The 24,802-nt window shown below is 40.9% G+C and overlaps 1 protein-coding gene across 3 annotated transcripts in view; it reads right to left on the bottom strand.

Annotated features, from left to right (window-relative positions):
• The window catches only part of eloa (elongin A), a 64,693-nt gene that overhangs the window by 22,246 nt on the left and 17,645 nt on the right, over positions 1-24,802 (bottom strand). For 2 of the 3 annotated variants that reach the window (XM_033045256.1, XM_033045255.1), the window contains exons 2-6: positions 20,323-20,379; positions 16,354-16,466; positions 13,528-14,575; positions 2,809-2,923; positions 387-536 (exon numbers count right to left, since the gene is read on the bottom strand). In XM_033045256.1, coding sequence (XP_032901147.1) covers positions 387-536; positions 2,809-2,923; positions 13,528-14,575; positions 16,354-16,466; positions 20,323-20,379 — 1,483 coding nt within the window. The remainder of the gene's footprint in view (positions 1-386; positions 537-2,808; positions 2,924-13,527; positions 14,576-16,353; positions 16,467-20,322; positions 20,380-24,802) is intronic. The other variant, XM_033045258.1, reaches the window with a different exon arrangement.

The following is a 24,802-nucleotide window of genomic DNA, read 5'->3' as shown; positions in this document are numbered from 1 at the left end:
TCTCCCTCAACTTCCTCGAGTCCTTGTCTCATGTCTCTACAAATTAACAATATTCATTTGGGTGAGGAACTGGAGATCCCTAGGTCTGAGGAACCATAATAAAGCAAAGAGTTAAATTCTCCAGGAGAGGTAGGAGAAGAAACACCACTCGCATAAAAACCCTCATATTACCATTTAATGTTTATTGTGAACTATAAATATGCAGTATTTGATGCTTGGTCCAGATGAGTAATGTTTAAATCTATTTTTTATAAGAAAAAGAGGAGTGTCCAATAGTAAAGGATATCAGCATGGAACTGTGATCTAATCAGAAATAAACTACACAGTCCTTCTGTATTTTCCATACTTCAACATGTACACATCTCAGGCAATGATTTACGACTTACAGTCCACATTATTTTGAAGAACTCGAATGCACTGTTCAAATAATGACATCATCTTTGGGAGATAGGCTGTCTTTGATCCAGAGTACACTTGCATCTTCGAGTTAAATCGGCGACCAGTGAATCCCAGATCTTCTTCAGACATAGACATAGCTGCATCAGAATGGAAAAGATAGATTCATTGTATGATTTTGCAACATATGAAAAATTAAATTAAAAATCAACTGCCTGCATGTTTAAGTTTTCACCCTCATTTTCTAACTACCCTCACCTCATAACTTTTGTTCATTACTCACCTGACATCTGCAACTGGTCTCGCTTTATCAGCAAGATTCATTTCACCCTGTCTATCCTTTCATCCTGAGGGTCAGGACTGGCCTGAAACACTAACTGTTTATTTTTCCTCAAGTGCTGCCTGATCTGCTCAGCAGAACAATTATGCGCACAGTTTTGGTGCCAATGGGGACATTTGACTCCTCACTTTTCACCAGGATTCTCATTCTCCCTCACATTTTTGTTTTCCTCAGCATAAACTCTGCTTAATAACATTATGCGTAATGCAATGTGAAAAACTTATGAGCAGTGAGAGTTTGAACCTCACTGGTCAATGTAGAAATTATTCTTATTAGTTTAGAGAGCTACCAAGTTTTACCACACCTGTTTCTCGTGAAACTGTAATATTCGATGGGTCAACAATCAAACTGAATTCTCCATCCTCATTGAGACTAGCAATATCGTACAGCTTCAAATACAACCTCATATGTGCCTTGACTACACTGTCCATGCAAGTTAGGGTCATGGTCACTTTCAGCTCCTTGGGATCACTCCAGGCTACTGCTGCTATTGCTACCTCAGTAACACTGCAGATTGCTGCTGACTAATGCATTTGATCAGCCAAATTCTACACTTGAGGAAAGATTCAGATATTTCCCTTCCTGTAGCCAAGAAAAACAATATTTCCAAGACCTACAAGCTTGTCCAAACTGCAGTCACTCATAGACTGCATTCATATCCTGAGAGCCTGCAATTCCCATACAGTAGTTCTTCAAAATCTTGCCAGAAAAGTAACTCAATTGAGTGAAGTCACCAGAATTGAATGGCGTACATACCTAGAGTGTACCTAGAACATAACACTAACTCAGGATAATCTTTGTAGTTGCTCAGTATATTTACTGGTAGTGAATTTATTGGTAGTGAATTTCTTTACTATTGCTGTTTCTTCTTTCCCTTACCATCAATCCCAAAATGCAAAAAAAAAAACATAAATCCCAAAATGCAAAAAAAAACATCAATCCCAAAATGCAATGTAGATCAATTAAGTAATTAAAACATGTGCACATATTTCTCTGAGGGAATAAACAAGGAAGATTTCATTGAATTATGTATTCCACCCTTCTTCCATTTCAAACATATTTCTGAGGTTATTGTCCCCCAATTTGGGTGAGATTTAAACTATCTAAAATGATTTCATCCATACTTTGCTGGTCATGGTCAACTATAATATGTTTACTTCTCTCCTTAGTGGAGATCAACTAAACTAACACAAATCCAAGAAAAGATCATCCATGCTCATAATGCTAAGTGTCACAGTGTTCAGGGCACTGAGTTTGTTTTAAATAGAAAATTAAATAAATGCATAAACGAATCATGACAATATCCTTTCAATTACTACTTTTCCCTGACTGTGCCTCAGAAGAAAGCTTAAACTGCACTATCTCACTGCCAGCTCTCTCTGTGTCTCGATCATACGACTTGATCAATTCAAAGTCTTTGGATGAGCAGAAATATTTAACAACTAAAGAGAGGAAACTCTGAAGTTGTTCACTCCTGCTCCTTCTAATTCTGCTCCTACATCTGACTATGCATCTTTTCGGCCACATTCAAAGGTGCAATCGACTATTCATCACCCTGGCATCCTATTGACCAAAGGATCTGACTTCTGCCACCGAGCACCTTTTCCCATTCTTATAATACCGCCTACCTACAGTGCCCTCCATTATGTTTGGGACAAAGACCCATCATTTATTTATTTATTTGCCTCTGGACTCCACAATTTGAGAATTGTAATAGAAAAAAATCACATGTGGTTAAAGTGCACATTGTCAGATTTTAATAAAGGCCATTTTTATACATTTTGGTTTCACCATGTAGAAATTACAGCAGTGTTTATACAGTCTTTGTCCCAAACATTATGGAGGGCACTGTATAGTCCAGACTCATCCATGTACTACATCAAACCCGTTTTAACGCCCGTTACCTATAGACCATTTCAATACTCTTCTAGTCAGTCGCATAACCTGCAATTGTAAACTATAGTCTATCTGGAGCTTAAAAATAAATGTTATAAGTGGCAATGGAACAGTTATATTCTCACTCATTCACACAAAAATATTTAAGACCCAAGCCAGCATTTCGGTAAACTTACCTTTCCTTTTGGGTGGTGATAATGGTGTATAATCTATGGAAGGGAGGGGTCTGTAGTTGGGCTGGATAAGTGGCAATGGAATATCTGGTAAGACCGGTACAACATCAATCATCATCTGTTGGTTGGAGGTAGAAGTACAAAAGAAAAAAAAGAAAACTTCAGTCTTTAAGTGACAAACAGGTAATCGTAATTGAATAGCAACACAGTGATGTCTTGACATTGGAGCCACTATAAAATCAAATATTTAATTGTCTATACTTTTATCCCCTTTCATTTTGACTCATTCTTTTAACATTCATAGGTATGATTAAAAGCAATTCAGAATGTCGCATTTTTAGTATGAAGTTATACTCATTTTGCACGTTTCAACATTTAGTGTTGGCTTTCATTCCGTGCCCATGATTGTTAAGAGTGCTAAGCTGAACCTACTGCCAGTTTCTAACCTGTCACTTGTGTACGCACACATAGCACAGTGGAACATAACTAACTCCTTACTTCCACATTAATTGCTGGGAAATCTGTAAGCAGCTTGTGTGCTTGGTTGCAATAAAATTATAATAAAATGTCTCTGTTACATATATACTCACTATAGGTGTGCACATATTTTAATGAGCTTATTTAATGAGTTCATTACAAATTAAAAATGTCAACTAGTGCAAGCTGGATAATCAATTTCACAAACAGTAAGAGGTCACTTTGACTTTGACTTTGACTCTAACATCGGGGGGGAGAGTGCAGTGGAGAGATAAGTTTTTTTGGCCTTCCATCACAGCAATGTGATGGATGTTTATGTAAATTATGTTGTGTCTTGGGTCTATTTGTTTGTAATGTATGGCTGCAGAAACGACATTTCGTTTGGACCTCAAGGGGTCCAAATGACAATAAATTGAATTGTATTGTATTGTATTGTATTGTCAAATATTAGCATAATATTCTTTGCCATTTTAGTGCAATCTGAAATGCATCATGGTTCCAAAGTTGGTCTGCAATTCTCAGTCTGAACTAAAATGTTTCGACCCAAAACTTCACCCATTCCTTCTCTACAGCAATGCTGCCTTTCTTGCTGAGTTACTCCAGCATTTTGTGTCTTTCTTTGGTGTCACGCTTGGAAGTAATCCAGGCCAGTACTCAACATGGTATATAAGCATAGCATATTACTGAAAATGCAGTCCACACCTGCGCATATGGGTTTCAAAATCAACAAGAATGTTCGTGATTAGACAGTAAAATGCGGTGGCTGTGTTCGATGCTAGGGAGCTACCCAACATCACCGCACGCTTCTCATACGATACGATAAGATAGAACTTTATATATCCCAGGAGGGAAATTGGTCTGCCAACAGACAAATAAAACACAAGATACATGAAACATGAAATTAAAGTGACGAATGGAAAGGATTGGGGATGTGCAAAGATTGGGGGTGGGGGTGGGGGTGACAATAGACAATAGATGCAGGAGTAGGCCATTCGGCCCTTCGAGCCAGCATCGCCATTCATTGTGATCATGGCTGATTATCCCCAATGAGTACCTCATTCCTGCCTTCTCCCCATATCCCCTGACACCGCTATCTCGAAGAGCCCTATCTAGCTCTCTCTTGAAAGTATCTAGAGAACCAGCCTCCACCGCCCTTTAAGGCAGAGAATTCCACAGACTCACAACTCTCTGGGAGGAAAAGTGTTTCCTCATCTCCGTTCTAAATGGCTTACCCCTTATTCTTAAACTGTGGCCCCTGGTCTGGACTCCCCCAACATCGGGAACATGTTCCCTGCCTCCAGCATGTCCAAACCCTTAACAATCTTATATGTTTTAATAAGATTCCCTCTCATCCTTCTAAACTCCAGAGTGTACAAGCCCAGCCGCTCCATTCTCTCAGCATGACAGTCCCGCCATCCCGGGAATTAACCTTGTAAACCTACGCTGCACTCCCTCAATAGCAAGAATGTCCTTCCTCAAATTAGCGGACCAAAACTGCACACAATACTCCAGGTGTGGTCTCACTAGGGCTCTGTACAACTGCAGAAGGGCCTCTTTGCTCCTATACTCGACTCCTCTTGTTATAAAGGCCAACATGCCATTCGCTTTCTTCACTACCTGCTGTACCTGCTTGCTTACTGTCATAGACTGATGAACAAGGACCCCAAGATCCCGTTGTACTTCCCCTTTTCCCAACTTGACACCATTTAGATAATAATCTGCCTTCCTGTTTTTGATGCCAATATGGATAGTCTCACATTTATCCACTTCATCAGTCATGCATCTGCCCACTCCCCCAACCTGTCCAAGTCACCCAGCATTCTCATAACATCCTCCTCACAGTTCACAGTGCCACCCAGCTTTGTGTCATCTGCAAATATGTTGCTAATGTTACTGTGAATCCCTTCATCCAAATCATTGATGTATATGGTAAATAGCTGCGGTCCTAGCACCGAGCCTTGCGGTACCCCACTAGTCACTGCCTGCCATTCTGAAAGGGACCCGTTAATCCCTACTCTTTGTTTCCTGTCTGCCAACCAATTTTCTATCCATGTCAGCATTCTACCCCCAATACCATGTGCCCTAATTTTGCCCACTAATCTCCTATGTGGGACCTTATCAAATGCTTTCTGAAGTCCAGGTACACTACATCCACTGACTCTCCCTTGTCCACATCCTCAAAAAATTCCAGAAGATTAGTCAAGCATGATTTCCCCTTCGTAAATCCACGCTGACTCGGACCAATCCTATTACTGCTATCCAAATGTGTGGCTATATCATCTTTTATAATTGACTCCAGTCCCTTTCTTGGGGTCCAGTACCAACCTGATTTTCCCAGTCTACCTGCATGTTGAAATCTCCCATAACAACCACAGCATTACCTTTGTTACATGCCAATTTTAACTCCTGATTCAACTTGCACCCTATGTCCAGGCTACTGTTTGGGGGCCTGTAGATCCATACTGATTCCACATCACCCGTTTCAATGTCACCCCATGCAAGGGACTGCATTTCATTCCTCACCAACAGAGCTACCCCACCCCCTCTGCCCACTTGTCTATCTTTTTGATAGGAGGTATACCCTTGAACATTCAGTTTCCAGCCCTGGCCCTCTTGCAGCCATGGTGGGGAGGGGGGGGGGGGGGGTGGATCAATCCCTCCGCAGTTTGAGGAGCATCATCCCTTCCAAGACCACCTCCCATGAATCTAACTCTGCCCCGAGGATGGAGCCAGCCTTCCTGATGAGCTTGTTAAACTTGTTGCCATCCACAGCCTTGGCCCTGTTGCCCCAGCACAGTGAAGAAGATGGCACTGGCCACCACCAATTGCAGCATCTTACTGCAGACGTTGATGGAGCGGAGCCTTCTCAAAAAGTACAGCCGGCTCTGTCCCTACTTGTACAAAGCCATAGCGTTCCTGGACCAGTCCAGATTACTGACCAGGCAAACTCCAAGGTATTTGTACTCCTTGGTAAACAGTACATCCACACCATTGATGGGGACAGGGGACAGGGGTGTTTCTCTCCTCCTAAAGTCCACCACTAACTCCTTAACCTTGTCAGTGATGAGCTGCAGGTAATTCAGCCCACACCACTCAACAAAGTCGTTGACTACGCCTCTGTATTCAGCTACCTCACTGATGCAGCCCACAATTGCAGTCATCCGAAAACTCCTGCAGTTGGCAAGTCTAAGTTACATCTGAAGTCCAAGGTGTAGATGGGGAACAGGAAAGAAGAGAGGACCGTCCCGTGTGGCCCCTTACTCATTATCGTGTCCGAGATACAGTTCTGCAGCCTGACATACTGTGGTCGTCCAGTCTGGTACCGGGGCGCATGCCGGCCTTCGGCCGTCGTTCTGGTCGCCGGCGGTGCGGTTATTCGGCGGGTGTATTGGGCGCTCGCGGCTCCCCGGGACACAACCGATATAAAAGCAAAACGTGCGAGTAGAATTTTCTTTGTCCATCCCAAATTGCAGAAATCTATATTACTAAAAGTCTCATCTTGACCACTTCCTGTTGATCTGTATATTGATTTTAGAAAAACCGCTACCACTTACGGCTGTGATTTTTGGCCATCTTACTCAGAGTCTTACTCCGCTGCACAGGACAAGAGGATTTTTCCCCTCGATGAAAAATAAAAGAGTTATTGGTGTTTAAAAAATGTTGAGATTCTCTCTCCTGAAGGCCAAGCCCCTTCCGGAAGGACTATCTTCTTCCTCATGTCCGGCCATCTTCTATATCACGTCTTTCCCGGTCGGTCAGTGACGGTTGATGGTCGGTGGTTGTAGAATTGGCTACTTCAGTCAGTCACTATGGTACAGTTTCTGTCGTCAGCATTGCCCGGGATGCGCCACGTGGAGGCTTCTGCTTGCATCCCGGAGGGACTATAAAACCCGGAAGTCAGGAGGTGCCTCAGTTCTCTGCAAGATGGGGGAGCGAGGTCGCAATTCTCAGTCTGAGCTGTGAATAACACTGAACACATGTCTACTAAACTGTGAGTGGTTTTACTGACCTGTCAGTGCCGTTAATGTGGTTTGAAAATGTAGTTTGAAAGTGCTAAAGCTGCGTTGCCTTTGGTTTGAAAGTGCTGAAGCTGCCTAGCCTTGGGTTTGAAAGTGCTAAAGCTGCCTAGCCTTGGGTTTGAAAGTGCTAAAGCTGCCTAGCCTTTGGTTTCAAAGTGCTAAAGCTGCCTTGCCTTTGGTTTGAAAGCGCTAAAGCTGCCTTGCCTTTGGTTTGAAAGCGCTAAAGCTGCCTTGCCTTTGGTTTGAAAGCACTAAAGCTGCCTTGCCTTTGGTTTGAAAGCGCTAAAGCTGCCTTGCCTTTGGTTTTAAAGTGCTAAAGCTGCCTTGCCTTTGGTTTGAAAGTGCTAAAGCTGCCTTGCCTTTGGTTAGAAAGTGCTAACGCTGCCTTGCCTTTGGTTAGAAAGTGCTAAAGCTGCCTTGTCTAATTAAAGCTGCCTTGTCTAATTAAAGCTGCCTTGTCTAATTAAAGCTGCCTTGCCTAATTAAAGCTGCCTTGCCTAATTAAAGCTGCCTTGCCTCATTAAAGCTGCCTTGCCTCATTAAAGTTGCCTTGCCTTCTATATATAATTAAAACTTTAATCTTGACCACTGCTTGTTTGCGCTTTATATTGATTTTAGAAAAAACGCTACCACGTACGGCTGTGATTTTTGGCCATCTTACTCAGAGTCCCCCCCGCTCATCAGGTGCCGAGGATTTTTGCCATCGATGAAAAATAAAAGAGTTATTAGTGTTTAAAAAATGTTGAGATTTTCTCTCCTGTCAATCATGCCATGAAGGCCACGCCCCTTCTGGTGGGAGGCGGGAGGGACTATAAAACCCAGAAGTGTGGGCGTGGCTCAGTCTCTGCAAGATGGGGGAGGAAGTGGTCACGACTCGCTATTTGGTGGCCTTGCACCCTGTTTGAAGTGGTATGAAACTGCACTTGAATTTGGTGGCTTTGCACCCTGCTTGAAATGGAATTTCATGGAATAGCCGCGAGTCAACTGCCAGCCCACCAGCCGTGAGCGAGTGAGTGAGCTGCCAGCACAACAGTCTTGAGTGACTGAGCCGCCAGTCCAAGAACCCATTCGGCTCACAATGTCCATGCTAGCCTTCTGGAAACCAGTCCCTTCAGCGCACAACACCCATACTAGCGCTCCAGAAAGCCCCCCCCCCCCCGACCACTGGCCACCAATATTGGAATTGGTGGAGAGGTGGAATATTGCGTTGGGGGACCAGCCCTCCCGTGTGATGCTGGAACCCAACGTGTCCCACTTAGTCTAGTCATTCCTATTGTCAAGTGATGTCTCCAAGCAGGAGCAATTAATAAAAATCAATGTGTAATAAAATCAAGCTGTGAGCTACTTACTGCTTAAACTTTCAACATCCTTACTTGCAGTGTGAAGAACTATGAACAATTGGGATTATTCAACATCAGAAGATTGACAAGTATTTTAATGTAGTCACAGATGACAAATTACTAGTTCAATCCAGCACCAGGAACTGGAAGAATGACGAGATGTCCATTTCATCTGAATTACACAATAGAGTAACGCATTTCAAATCCACTGCCATGTCTGCCTTTTAAGTTGTCAAAGACATTTGTTATTGTTGCAAGTTCTATTGACATTTTTCTGGTGACAGCTGAAGAGACAGTCAAAGTTATCTGTTAAGATGTGTGGGAAGGATCTGCAGGTGCTGGTTTAAACCGAAGATAGACACAAAATGCTGGAGTAACTCAGCGGGACAGGCAGCATCTCTGGAGAGAATGAATGGGTGATGTTTCAGGTTGAGACCCTTCTTCAAGAAGGGTCTCTTACCTGTCAAGATGCTCCTCGAGGTAGGAGTACAACAATATCTTGTTGGAGTGCAATAAATTAGAGTGAGCAAAGAGATCTGATTTTTTTTCCAGAATTCCAGTGGAATTCTTTGCCACAGAAGGCTGTGGAGGCCAAGTCAATGGATATTTTTAAAGCAGAGAAAGATAGATTTTTGATTAGGGGTTATGGGGAGAAGGCAGGGGAATGGGGGTTAGGAGGGAGAGATAGATCAGCCATGATTGAATAGTGGAGTAGACTTGATGGGCTAAATGGCCTAATTCTGCTCCAATTATTTATGACCTCATGTCAGGTTTTGTGGCTCATGGTTTCTCCACTCTGGCGTTTTTATTCTTTACTGACCACATCATCCAGAGTCTAATGAAGAGTTTGATTAATGAGTCCACACAGTTAAGGAAATAATTAAGTAACCATCAATGGACATGGTCCAAATGATCCATTCGTCATCATCATGTCGTCAATACAAATGGAATCTCCTCTCACTTAATTTTGGATTCAGGTGCTTACAGACATGGCAGAAAAGTGGCAACCTTTTCACAAACCATGATTCAGATTTAATCCTGATCTCCGAGGATATATCCGTGGAATTTGCATGCTCTCCCTGTGACCACATGGGTTTAGAATCATAAAATCATACAGCACATTCTCATCTATATCCAGGATACTTCACGTCATCTTCACCACTTCAATAATTCCAATTCCTTGGCCACCATCACTTCATCTTTGCTATGGACAGTCGTTTTACACTTCCATTCCACAAAAAGAAAGAACTCAGCGTCTCTGCTTCTTCCTTGAACAGAGACCCAACTGGTCCCTCTCAACCAACACTCTCCTCTGCCTGGTAGAACTTGTCTACATCCTTAACTTCACTTTTGACTCTTCTCACATTCTTCAAGTTAAAGTATAGCCAAGGGCACTCGCATGGACGCCAGCTCTGCCTGTCTTTTCATTAGCTACTTTGAACACTCCATGTTCCAAACGTACCCCAGCACCATTCCCCAACTTTTTCTCCGCTACATTAGCAGTTGCATCTGGGCAGCTTTCGGCAACTGTGTAGAATTATTTGTTTTCATCATCTTTACTAATAACTTCTACTCTCACCCCCCACCCCCAAATTCACTTGGACTATCTCTTACGCCTCACCCCATTTTCCATCCGTCTGTCTCCATCATAGAGGACGGACTATCTAGTGATTTCTATTACAAACCCAGTGCCAACTGATAACCATATTAACTCCCTTCCCAAACCAACCTTTCTGTCCTCAGGCTCCTCCACTGCCAGAGCGAGACACACGCAAATTGGAGGAACACCGCCTCCTAATCTGCTTGGGTAGTTTATAATCCAAAACTATAGACAATGAAATCTGCAATTTCAAGTTATACTCCTCCCCCCCTCCCCCCCCCCTCTTCAGCCCCTCGACTTCTTACTCACCACCTCCCTAGTGTGCGCACATTTCTCCCACCACCCTGTCACCCTGTTCCTTTCCCCCCAGTCTGCCAATCTCATAGTCCCCCATTTCCCTTTTATCCCCTACACCTTGTCTCTTTTTTTTCCATCCAGCTCTGACATTCTTTTGTCTCCTTTTGTCACCTCTAGCGTTTGAACCACCAATCACTAAGACCATTCTATCAATCACCACATCCTCACCTGTATCCCTGCCAGGCTTTGCCCCACCTATCTTTTCCAGATTTTTCCCCCCTACTCTATCAGTCTGATGAAACGTTGTCTGTCCATTGCACCCCAGTCAGGATGCTGCCTGATCTGCTGAATTCCTCCAGAACTTTGTTTTTTGTTCACGATTCCAGCACCTGGTTTCAGTGTTAATGGCTGTATGTAAGAGAATAGTTACAGAAAGGAATTACCGTAGTTACAGAGAAATGGGTTGGAGGAAAGGGCTTTGGCAGTTGGCACAGAAGTGATGGATTGAATGGCCTTCTATTTCATAAGGAAATATGAGACATGAAAAGCACAGGTGATGGAGGAAAAAAAGGGAGTCAAAACAAATGTCATCAGAGATTGTTTTATGTGGAATACACTGCAAGAATGGCCCAACTGCCAGCATATGGAAGATTATCCATGCTGAGCCATGGAGAGATGGGAATCATGAACTACCTGATGAAGAGAGGTAACAAAAGTTAAAAGGTTCAAATAGTTCAATTAGCACAACCACACAGTACCCAGAATAGTTGCTCAAATTATGAGTTACAGAACTGACATGGATTTGAGCTGAAAGATTGTTTCAATGATACAACCATTGTTGGACAGGACATAGCTCAGAAGGTTCAGGGACCCAAACCAATTGGATGACACACAGGCTATAGTGTGCTAGGAGGTGGTTATCCAACTGAATTGATGGTATATGGCATTGTCAATTTAGAGATGCCAAATGCATTTTCGTAATTGAAGGAATTTCAGGTCGAGACCAGTGGATGAATTGAATTTATTACTGTATGCACATTAGTAAACATTTAACCTACTCTAAAATTTCAAATTTGCAAATGGTTGACAGCTGGCATGGATTTATTTTCTAAAGGAGAAGCAATTTATTTTACAACAGTGTAAGGTTGTAACAAACTGAGTGCACTACATGGTACGACCTTGATAAATGTAATACAAGATTTATTTGACCCTTCAGCAAGTAGCACCAAGAGCCCCACCAACACAAGCTCCCACTTCATTAGTGTAATTATCCATTCTGCATTTCATTGTCTCCTTACAACACTTAACTACTGCTGGATGCAAACTTGTGGGAGTATAGACATACTGTAACTACAAACATCTATAATAATTGTAATTACACTTGGTTTCAGGTATGGCCTCTGAATGAACAAGGTTGTCCTTCTTCCTTATCTCCTTAATCATTCAGCAAATTACTCTGGAGAACTGTGATAATTAATCCTATGTGAGCAAACTCAACGATACAGTAAACATTTCCCACAAACATATATGTGGCATATGCGTGTTCATATGTCTTTCAAGAAGTATAAAAAATATTTAATGAAATCCACGCTCAGCTGACGCGACAACTCAACCACCAAAATAAAAAGGGCAGAGTTTTAATTTGTTTTATCAAGCAAACATTTCCATCAAGCAAACTATCCAATTTTACAATCTACAATATAGAAACATAGAAGGGCATTCGGCCCTTCGAGCCAGCACTGCCATTCAATATGATCATGGCTGATCATCCAGAATCAGTACCCCTGTTCCTGCTTTCTCCCCATATCCCTTGACTCTGGAGGAGTAAAAGGAGGATAGTAAAAGCTTCTTTAGGTATGTGAAGAGGTAAAAATATAGTTAAGACCAAAGTTGGACACTTGAAGACTGAAAAAGGTGAATTTATTATGGGGAACAAGGAAATGGCAGATGAGTTGAACAGGTACTTTGGATCCGTCTTCACTAAGGAGGACACAAACAATCTTCCTGATGTACTAGTGGCCAGAGGATCTGGGGTGACGGAGGAATTGAAGGAAATCCACAGTTGTCCACCCTTGAATACACCCAGTGAATTGGCCTCCATTGCCTTATGTGGCAGCGAACTCCACAGATTCGCAACTCTCTGGGTGACAGAGATTTTCTGCATTTCAATCCTATATGGCCTACCCCTTATTCTTAAACTGTGACCCTTGGTTCTGGACTCCCCCCAACATCAGGTCATATTTCCTGCATCTAGCCTGTCCAATCCCTTGAGAATTTTATATGGTTCTATAAGATATCCTCTCATCCTTCTAAATTTCAGTGAAGCCCAATCGATCCATTCTTTCATCATGTCAGCCCCGCCATCCCGGGAATTAACCTGGTGAGCCTACGCTGCACTACCTCAATAGCAATAATGTCCTTCCTCAAGCTAGGAGACCAAATCTGCACACAATATTCCAGGTGCAGTCTCACCAGGGCCCAGTACAACTGCAGTAGGACCTCCTTGCTCCTATACTCAAGTCCTCTCGCTATGAAAGCCAACATGCCATTTGCTTTCTTCACTGCCTGCTGTACCTGCATGCTTACTTTCAGTGACTAATGTACAAGGACACCCAGGTCTCATTGCACCTCCCCTTTTCCTAATCTGACACCATTCAGATAATAGGTAGACACAAAATGCTGGAGTAACTCAGTGGGACAGGCAGCATCTTTGGAGAGAAGGAATGGACGACGTTTCGGGTCGAGACCCTTCCATTCAGATAATAATCTACCTTCTTGTTCTTGCCACCAAAGAGAATAACCTCACATTTATCCACATTATACTGCATCTGCCATGCATCTGCCCACTCACCCAACCTATCCAAGTCACCCTGCAGCCTCAGAGCATCCTCCTCGCAGCTCACACTGCCACCCAGCTTCGTGTCATCCGCAAACTTGGGAGATGTTTTTAATCTCTATTATTTTTTGGCGTGATTCTATTTAATGTTACCTTTTTGGATTTAACATGAGGCACATCTTCAACACGTCTTTTGGCTTTCTTTTTCTCTTCAGCATTCCGTTCTCCATAGGACGCGTTTGAACCCTTTGAACCCGATTTTGATGGAGATTTATCTGATCCTTTAGATTTTAATGGACGAGTCTCTTTAACCTTCACAGCTGCAGATTTGCTTATCTTTTTCTTTTTTTTCTGTGGTTGGTCATAGCTAAGGTAAGATTCAAATGACATTATCGGTTCATCAGATTCATCAACAATTACAGCATTAGTAGGTTCCTTCTGGGAAGAAACAGACGGAAGCTTTTCTGCAGATTTTGTTTTTCTTGACTCCACCTCTTCTTTCTGTTTACTCGATGTTGGTTTCTCTTTGGGCTTGTCCAATGTACTTCTCTGTTCGTCGTGATCAGACTTCCGCTTATCTGAGCCTTTGTGCTTATGTTTTCTGTCATCAAAATTTTCCTCCGTTTGCAATCGAGGCTTCTTATGACTGGAACTTGTATAATCTTCTTGGTCCCTGTGATTATTTTGTTCCTTTGAGCAAGATTTGTTCATTTTATCTTGCATTTGGAAAGAAGATAATTTATATTTTTCTTCACCTTTTAGAACTGAATGCTGCTTTTCTTTGTGTGAAGATTTGTGTTCCTTTTCACGGCCCATGCCCACTTCTATTCGTGAGCTGGAGTGGTCCTGGTGACTTTTTTGGAGGCTTTTAGGTGGCTGCATAGTTTGCTCAGCATCTTCATCCGATGAATCAACCTTATCATCATAATCCTCCACAGGAGGAGATTTAGTCCATCTCTCCACATGCTCTTTAGAATGGGATTTTGAAGACTGGTAATCATGGCTACTATACGTATAAGATTTCTCACTTTCAGGTGAACGTCTCCCTTTCACGTGAAGATGTTCATAGTTCGATTCATAAGACTCTCCATGAGGGGTCTGGAATGTTTGTCTATAATCTTCTGGAGAATGTTCCCTGTGTCTCTTTTTTGAGACCCCTTTATTAAAAGCAAATTCCCTCTCCTCGAGTGTATTGGTGGATCTAAACAAAACAAAATGTGCAATAAATAATGGAACAAAGAAAACATTCAATTAACACTCCAGTACTTACTAAAATCAGGATCTTTATTGTGGTGCTGAGGTTTTTTTTTCAATGGCACTGCAGGCATAAGTATTGCCCAATGTACAACAGAGCTGTAGAGGGGACAAAATCTGATGCCCGTGCTGAATTGATGGGAAACAAAATGAAACAATTCCAAATGAGACTACCATTGACCAATGATATTCATTGAAAATAATCCATTTATAGATTTTGTGTAGTATTCTCAGGATTACCTACAAGATTGTATAGGAAAGACAAAATTTAGTTTAGGCTGATATGAGGAATGCACTTTGTGTAAAGTGAAAACCGAGACGTGTGCACATGGTAAAATGTTTTTCTTCCTAGATAATAACCTACATCAATGACTGGATGAAGGATAGAAAACTTGGGAATATTAAAAATTAATCTTTAATTATATTGGAGTGAAAGATAAAGTACTTCATGGCCCAATGAAAGACAAAGTTTTTCACCCATCCTGCAAGTTAACCAAACCAGTTAAATTACAATAGTTATACCCATGTAGAAAAGCATGTTATTTTACTAGACTTACATGAATAGCGAGCCAACAGTTCAGGTAACTGATCAGGCAACTGATCAGGCAAATTATGGAAAAGGATGTCCTTCTCCTGACAGTTGATGGACATCAACTATTTGTGGGTGGGGGGAGGGGGGGAAGAAATGGCTGAGAATTACAGGACAAGGCAAGTAAAGGGCCTGTCCCACCAGCATGCGATTGCATGCATCTAGCGCGACCAAACGTGGTCGCTTGATGCGTACGGCCTCGCGGGGCCGGTCACAATTCGAACCGTGGAGGCATATGGAGTTGTGCGGGCCTGGTCCCGACATCATACTCGCCAATCAGCTGGGCAGGAGGCGGGCCGTCTGAATTTGGACGTCGCACGGCGTCGGGCTGTGACATCATCACGCAACGGCACGCCGGGCGGTGACGTAATCGCGCAATGCCACGCGCTAGGCGTACGCCGTCAAGACGCTGCGTACGACGTCAAGACGCTGCGTACGCCCGTCGAGACGCTGCGTACGCCCTCAATGCGCCTGCGGGCCGACAGGCCGTTGGCGCGCGGGATTTTCGGACAGTGCAAGATTTTTGGAGCCCCGCGCGATGTCGGGACCAGCCCCGCACAACTCCATACGCCTCCGCCGATCGAAGTGGGACCGGCCCCGCGAGGCCGTACGCCTCAAGCGACCACGTTTGGTCGCGCTAGACGCATGCAATCGCATGCTGGTGGGACAGGCCCTTAAGTTTCAGCAGTTATTTTGTTGATTCTTATAATTTGAGAGCTATAATTAACCATCTTTTTATAATCATCAAAAATGCTTTTCGACATTACGAGGAGGTTTTCAGAACTAAAGCCATACTCTTTAACCTCGAGTTCAAAAACTAAAATGTAATTATAGTAAACTTGGACTCCTAATCAATTCTAGCTTTTTGTTGTATTCTCTGTATGCTAATATATGTAAACCAGATTTATTTATAAGGGCTTATTGAATGGATTTTATTAGTTTGTGAAGGACCTTTTCAAGATGATATTTTTGAGATGGCTTTTATTCACACCTTTATGTATGATAACACAAAATAATCCTGACTCCACCTAATCTTACTTCCGGAATTGGCTTGCCACGTAACAATAACGACATATATATACAAAGAATAATAAGAACTGCAGTAATGTGAAATGAGATGGCTATTGAAACAATACCGTTCTACTTCCTGGGGTACGAGTTTCTTCCACTTTGAGACTAGGTTCTTAGCACTTTCTCCAATCACATCATGCTTCCTGAATCCATTCACTGTTTTCCCTATCCCTGTATCCTGTTTACAGAAAGAAGAAATAAAGATGAAACAAATGTCTTTAGCTTGTCCATTAAGTACAAACTCAAAATCCTCACTACTGTACTCCAAAATAGACAGTACACACTGCTCCAACACAATTGTTTTCACATTTATGAAATGTTGGTGGAGCATTTGATAATTGTTATTCATTATACAGTTGATTAAAGCACTGAAGGCAGTGACTTTTGAAGCATCATTCCAATGGAGATAAGGAAAGCGTCCACTAGCTGATCACATCTCTACAAACCTGTCATACACTATGCACTGAAGAATGAAATTCATGCCTAGATCAGACCAAAGACACTACAAAGACAGGATGCAATTACATTCCACACTTCCACACGGAGAACAGCAAAAATCTCAATGGTACAACGACAGCCTGAATAAATACTGCATTACTGATTCAGATCCTCCATGCAAAAACAACAGGCCTCAATCAGAAGTGAAGCAGATAAAGAATGTGTCCGTACTTAAACCAATGGAAGTCCAATCAAGCCCTAATTACAACACCAGCAAAAAAGTCAAATATTCACATTAGTTCTTTTAATTGTTGAGTTAATTATTTCTTGTTAAAATTATATTCATACATCAAGAACATATAAACTTGCTTGGATCGATTAGCATGTTTACACAGTAGCTATACAAACCAGATAAGTCTCTCCCTGATCAATTTTTCCAGTCTCTGCTAATCTCAAGGTCACAACAATTCACCTAGACACAGCAAATTATAGATGAGTAAATTAGCTATATTTCCCCCACTCAATGCAGCGTGCTATTCTACAAGAGAATATGTGATCTGTGAAAGGACTTACACACAAGTAAACAAAATATAAACTAACACAACATGGCAACCAATGCAAGTCTCCTTATTCCAGCAAGTATTTAAAATCAATGACAGGAGCCGAGAAAAGAGACAACTATTTGCAATTAAAGATATGTGATAAAACTCAAATGAGTGAATAATTTAGAATAAAAAATGTTTGGCAAATTAGTTTTGATATTTTAAAATTGTGCCACTCGGCATTTAAATTTTTCACTCAAAAACTAAAATCTCTCTCTCAAAAGATAGCTATTGATTTCCACAAGAGCATCCACATCTGTGAAATAGGCCATTTGCCTCAGTAAAATGAACTTGTTGTATTTATTTATCAACTATTTTAAATACAAGCCAATGTAATGGCCCTGATTTTGTCATGCAATGAAAAACACTCACAATTAGAGTAAACTGAACAGCAGAGCCCAGCATCTGTGTACACAACTACATACATAGAAATGATGGTGTAAGGGATATTCTGCTTATTCAGAGGCTGAATTTTGTAGAAGCTTCAGTGCACGACATTAAGTATTTCTTAACGAGTCATAAAGCCACGTGATGTAAAAACAAGCCCTTCAGACCACTGTGACGATGCCAATCTAATTTGGTTTCTTGCACTTGATCCATGTCTTGCTGGATGAATAGCATTATGTATACATAAATGTTGTGATAATGACTGCCTCTACCAGCCCCTCAGGCAGTGTTTTTCCGATTGTAACCACCTTCTGGGTGCAAACGTTTCTTTCTAGGATCTCCTTCTAAATCTCCAATGATTTATCTTAACTTTATACACCTCTGCAATGTAGACAGGCTTCTGACAATCTGCCCGAACATTGCCCCTCAGAATTTTATAGACTTCGATCAGGGCATCCCCTCTACCTCCGCCACACCAAGGTAAATAAACATAGCCTCGCCAGATTCTCCTCGTAAATTAAGCATACCATCTGTGGCAATATCCTGATGAATCCTCCCTACACAGTCTCCAGTGCAATCATACCTTTCCTATGAGAGACACAATAAGCTGGAATAACTCAGCAGGACAGGCAGCATCTCTGGAGTGCAGGAATAGTGGCGTTTCGGGTCGAGACCCTTCTTCAGTCTGAAGAATTTCAGGAGGGCTAATTGGCTTGGATTCGATAAATGGTAGGGCCCCAGGGAATATTGATGAACACAGGAATCTTGATGTATAAGTCAAAGGATCTCGGATTTGGAAGCACAGGTAGATAAAATGGTTAACAGGCAAATGGGATATTTGCTTTCATTAACCAGGACATGTAGTTCAAGAGGAGGGAGATTATAATTCAATTTTATAAAACATTGATCAAACTATGGGGAGAAGGAATGGGTGATGTTTCGGGTCGAGACCCTTGTTCAGTCTGAAAAGTCACCCATTCATTCTCTCCAGAAATGCTGCCTGGCCCATTGAGTTACTCCAACTTTTTGTATCTATCTTCGGTTTAAACCAGCATCTGCAGTTCCTTCTTACATACCTTTCCTATAGTGTGATAACCAGGACTACATACTGCATTCAGTTATAGTTTGATCAATGTTTTATAAAATTGAATTATAATCTCCTTTCTCTTGCATTACATGTCCTGGCTAATGAAAGCAAGTATCCCATTTGCCTGTTGACCATTTTATCTACCTGTGCTTCCAGATCAAAGATCCTTTAACATACATCAAGATTCCTGTGTTCATCAATACTCCCTGGGGCCCTACCATTCATCGAATCCAAGCCAATTAGCTCTCCTGAAATATATCACTGCACACTTGCCATAACTCTACTTGTTACCTTTTAAGATACCAGAAAACAACTTGGTGCATTCAGGACTAATTCTCTTTTTAAAGCCATGATCTTTAAAGTCAGAATTACTGCCAAGTCACACTTCTGGTTCCAAAAATATATAATTATACAGATGTAGAGCTTTACCCATCCAAAGTTTAGTACAGCAAATTTGAAATTTGAAAAACAATATGGGCCCAAATCATTTGGTAAAGGATCGTTATGCGGGAATAAAAATGTCCAAAAAGTCAGATGCAGAGCACTTCTCATTTTAGACATTGCATAGGTGCAAGATTTAATATGAAAGCTGTTTTATTTCCTATTCATACATGCCACAAATAACATGGAGAGGACGACAAAATGGATCAGATGCCAGATGTGAGTATCTAGTAGAATTTGGTAAAAAGCTGATAATTAGGCATCCTCAAGACTTTGGTAGTGCTGCAATAGCAGATTTGCCAGGCTATTGATGCAAACACACTCACTTTTTATACGTTACATAGTAACATGATACATTTTCCAATGAGTTTAAAGAGTTATAAATATACAAGCACTCTGGACCAGAGCTCCAGCCATGCACCTATCTATCTTCCTGACCCTGGTTTTGTGGACCCCTGTTTTAGCTTCAGCTACACCCCCAATGAGAGCCGCATACTCTGCTTGCACTCCGGACCCCGCCTCATATCCTGGGGTAATGAGTGAGCCAGCACCATCATCAGCTCTGAATATTCAGATGTTGGACTATCAGAGTTTTATTGAACCTTAAAAACTGTGCTACTCTTTTTCATCCATCAGCAAATTCCAAGCAATTGCAATACTCCAGAACTCATGGAAATACAATTTTACATTTCCATTCCTAGATTACTCTAAGAGCACCTCACAAACGTGCAAGATCCAACTCCAACGGTGTTAAAGGACTGCAAACACATACAACTCCTGGATCTCAATGTAACACACAATCTAGATTTGGCAATACATTGCTGTCTTTATCATCCCCGTCAATATGCTGGAACTTCAACTAAGCAAAACTATCTTCATTGTACATATAGCAGTAGTTCAAGATGGCAGTTCACTGTCATTTTTCCAAAGGTAATCAGAGTTGGGGAATAAATGTTGGCTTTGACAGTGACATCAATATCTCGTACATAAATAAACTTTATTTTAAGAGAGGAAAAAAAAACAGGAACTACGCTCTACTCCCACCCAAAATCTTGAGCAATCAAAAGGTCATAACTTACAGCAAGAATATCCACAGTGACAGGAAGTTCATGTAAGCGTTTTAAAGTCTTCAGGATCTGCGCAAACAAAAATATTATTTAAGCCTTCAAAGTACATAATTGCATTTATCGTATAGCATAAAGAACAATTGAAATTCTCTCCAGTGACATTCATATTCTCTGGATGAATAAGCAGAACATTCAGGGCACAGGAGTATTACTGACATTTGATTACAATACAAAGTTAACCAGTTCAATGAAAAAAAAAACTCCAGCTTTCAATCATGTACCTGGATTGCCAGTGGGGAACAGTCAAAATATGAGATAGCTTCCAGCATGTGTTACATTTGGCATTTCTACAGATATTTTTTGAAGTCCCCAATATGGTTCCGCAAGCACACAGGGTGCTGAGTAATTTTATATAAATACCCACTTTTCATCCATTACTTGAACAGAGCCTCCACCATTAAGTTATTGGAACAGTACATGTTAAAGCATACAAAACTTAAATTCACAAACTTCAGTAACCTATAAATTATCTTGGTAAAAAACAAATATTTCTGTCAATTCTGTTAAAAGTAGTTGCAAAGTGCAATCAATCTGGTGGAAAAATATAATTGTAAATTAAATTCCATCTTTGGTTACATATACAAAACCTCTCTCAAAGACAACGAAGAGCTTAAAATACAATCCACCATGTTTTAATTTATTCTACAGCTCACAGTATCAACTGGTAGAATATACCAACACTATTTATAGATTGAAGGAACTGCACAGCAATAAAAATTAAATGTTATTGGGTATTAGTTGTACCTTGTTGTGAACATTCTCATTTCATTGTAGGATGCGGGTTCAGACTCTACTCTGTGTGAATGAATATGGATTACCATGCCATTTCAGTGTTAAACTGAGGGAAAGCAGCATTGTCAGAGATATTTTCGTTCAGATGAGACATTATGCAGCCTATTTGGGTGAATACAAAATATCCCATGGCACTCACTATTCAAAGAAGAGAAATAATGTACTTCCCAGTGTCCCATTCAATATTCATCGCATAATCAACATTAATTCAAGCAATCAAAAGATTATCTTGACAAATGTCTTATTATAGGTTGCGAGGTCTTGTTGTCTGCAAAATGACTGCTGCATTCCTCACCAAGCTCAAATTTACAGACCACCAGGCACCGAATGTTTTTACACAGAAAGGTGCCATTTGGCCCATCATGATCTAGCAGAGAGCTGGCATGGACAACTCGTTAATTCGGACTCTTCTTCATATCTCAGCCAAATTTTCCTTACCATATATTTATCCAATTCCTTCCTGAAGACCCCAATAAAACTAGCTTCCATCACATCTGCATATCAGATGCAATGCAACACATTTTAAATTCCAAACACATGCTGCTTTCCTCATGTCACTCTTAATTCCATTCCTGATTATTTTAGTGATGGAAACAATCTCCCACTATCCATACTATTCAGACCTCACATCATTTTATATACTGCTATTAGATCTGAAAAGGGTCTGAAAAGAATTCTCCAATGTCTTTGTAACTGCTTTACCTCATCTCAAGGGTCATTCTCTGAAGTCTTCTCTCGACTCTTTCCAATACCTCCCTACCCTTTCTATAACAATGTGATCAGAACTGAGCATAGCTCTCCAGCAGAGAACAGACAAGCATTCCATGAAGGATCAACTTGACCTCCTGCTTTTAAAGTCAGTATTGATAGATCCCTAGATTGTGGGTGCCTTATTAACAGTTTTTTCAAACTGCCCAGACACTTTCAATGGCTTGTGCACCCATTCACCTTATTGTATACTCTTCCATCACCTCACATTTCACTGACTTCATCAACCATGCATCTGCCCATTTTGATTTATCACTATCATCTTTGCATTTCACAATAATGCCAAATATGTCATTTGTAAATTTAAAAGTTGTGGCTTGCACCTATTCACCCCTCCCCCAGTCCAGGTCATTAATATAAATTTGAAAAATGTTTTGATCCTAACACAAGTTCCTAAGGACGCTACTTCTCACCTTTCAGAAGAACAATCATTCACAGCACCCATTGCCCATCTCTTAGCCAACTTCATATTCGTGTCCCTTTTATGCCATCTGCTTCATCTTTGCTAACAAATCTGTTTGGAGTCATCTTATCAAAAGCCTTCTGGGAGCCCATATACACCACATTGACTGCATTACCCTCATCAAGTCTAGCCACATCATCATTGACATTCTATCAATTTGGTTAAATTAAATTAGCCCTTAACAAATCCCTGCAGGTTTGCCTTAATTAATTTTCCTCCAGGTGACCACAGAAGTTAAAATTACAGGCCTGTGGCTTCTTGGAGTGACATTTACTAATCTTCAGGCCCCCAACATTAAAAGATTATAGTTAGGCACCTGCAATTTCCTCCTGTAGTTCCCGATGACATGTTATTAGTTTTTAACATATCTCCACCTTAACTATTGTTTTAAAAATACCCTCTTCGCTAGTGAAGCCAGATGCAATGTATTCATTTAGTAACTTAACACTACCCTTGGCATTCAAATGCAAGGCCATTTTTGGACTACCTTTTTATTCCTTATCTGCCTAGAGAACACTTTTAGGTTCGCATTTATTTTAGCAGATCAATCTTTGTCATTGAGAGACATTATTTGTCTCTCATTTTAAACTTTCCTTTTCCCTTTGATTTATTTAGAATTAGCCTAGCTCGTGCTGGTACTTACAACTTGACATTTGTCATAATCTATAGCCCTCCTTCCTACATGATCTCTTTGGCCATTCATCAGCTTTATCTTCTGATTTCTGTATTCAACATCACGTGCACATGATAAGAACATTTAACTTCTTTCTTACATCCCTAAATGCTGTCTGCAAGAAACTCGTCTCTCGCTATGTTATTATCAATGATATGAATCACAACCTCCTCTGGCTGTTTACTCTCCTCCTTAAAGATGTTCTACAGTCAATGTGAAATCCTTGCCCAGGCACCAGGACGGCAATGCAATCTTGTGTACAAACACAGAAGCACATATCTTCCCCATAACTACTGAATCCTTAATTATTATTGCTCTCTCATGTTTCCTCCTTCTATCTTGTGCAGCTTTTTATGAGAACACACTCCAGACACTGGCTGCATGCCTCACCCACACAGTACACGAGAAAATAAGATAAGAATGAGATTGTCCCCAAAGACTCCTGCACTGTGTCAGCTCCTCCAATTTGGTATTCATCCATTCTCTTTGTCCTCTCTTTCTGCTCACATTTAAAAAGGTGTAATGTGGCCAGCTCCCTAAACATGCTATCCACGATTTTGGCATTCAATTCTTTCACACATGAATTATAACAAAATTTAATTTTCTTAGCTCTTTTTTTATTCAAAGCTGCCTCTCACTTTCGTGCAACTCAATATTGTAATCGATATTTTCCTAGTCAAACGCTGCACTGTTTATCCACAATTCTTCAATCTGATAGATTAAGGAAATAAACAGGTCGATTGTCCTTTTCAATCATACCTCAGATCGTTTTTCTAAACCAAAACCATAGCATCCCCTAATTTACAATGTTCCTATGCAAAATTACATTCAGCAAAGAAATGGAAAAAATATTAGTTAGGCCTGTGCTGAAAGCAGTCTTGAAGAAGTTCAAAGACCAAAGCTAGTCAGAAAAGCAGGAATCAAAGTAAGTAAAGTAAGTAAATTTTATTTATATAGCACGTTTAAATCAACTCGCGTTGAAACCAAAGTGCTTTACATAAAAGAAATAATTAAGTTTCCGTAAATCCATAGAAAAATTAAAAATAAGAAAAAATGACACAACACATTATAGAATTCAACATGAACGTCCCCCCACAACAGAATCAAAATGTTCCACTGTGGGGAAAGGCATCAAAAAGCCAGAAGAGCTGAAAAGAAAGTAAAACCGTGATCATGATAAGGAAGCTATTGCAAGTTCAAAAGTAAGCTAGGCTTGCAAACATAAGGGTGAAACCTAAATGAGAAATAAAAAATATAATCAAAAATACTATGGCAGATCCTAAAATGAACATTAAGTTAAAAGGTGAAGAATCACACCACTTGTGAATCTCTGAAGAAGGAAATGTTAATGGGTCAAATTGAGATGACTGACAGCTATTCGTACTGTGAGTAGATATAGATAGAAGTCTGTAAAATGTAAACATAGAAAATAGGTGCAGGAGTAGAGCATTCAGCCCTTTGAGCCAGCACCAATATTCAATATGATCATGGCTGATCATCCAAAATCAGTACCCGTTCCTGCTTTCTCCCAAAATCCCTTGGTTCCGTTAGCCCTAAGAGCGATAAGAAATTTCCAGCAGTTCAGCTCATGCTAGTAGATAAAGAAAAACTGAGTTAACATTACAGATGAATGGCCTACAGAGGATATGGTCATAAACAATCAATGCAAATTACCCACATATTGACACAAGGAATTGCAGATGCTGTAATATGCAGGAAAACACAAGTGCTGAAGG

This window comes from Amblyraja radiata, chromosome 27 (assembly GCF_010909765.2).
Source record: "Amblyraja radiata isolate CabotCenter1 chromosome 27, sAmbRad1.1.pri, whole genome shotgun sequence".
Taxonomy (NCBI): Eukaryota; Metazoa; Chordata; class Chondrichthyes; order Rajiformes; family Rajidae; genus Amblyraja; species Amblyraja radiata.
The sequence above is the reverse complement of the archived record's forward strand: the minus strand, read 5'-3'. Positions and strand labels throughout refer to the sequence as shown.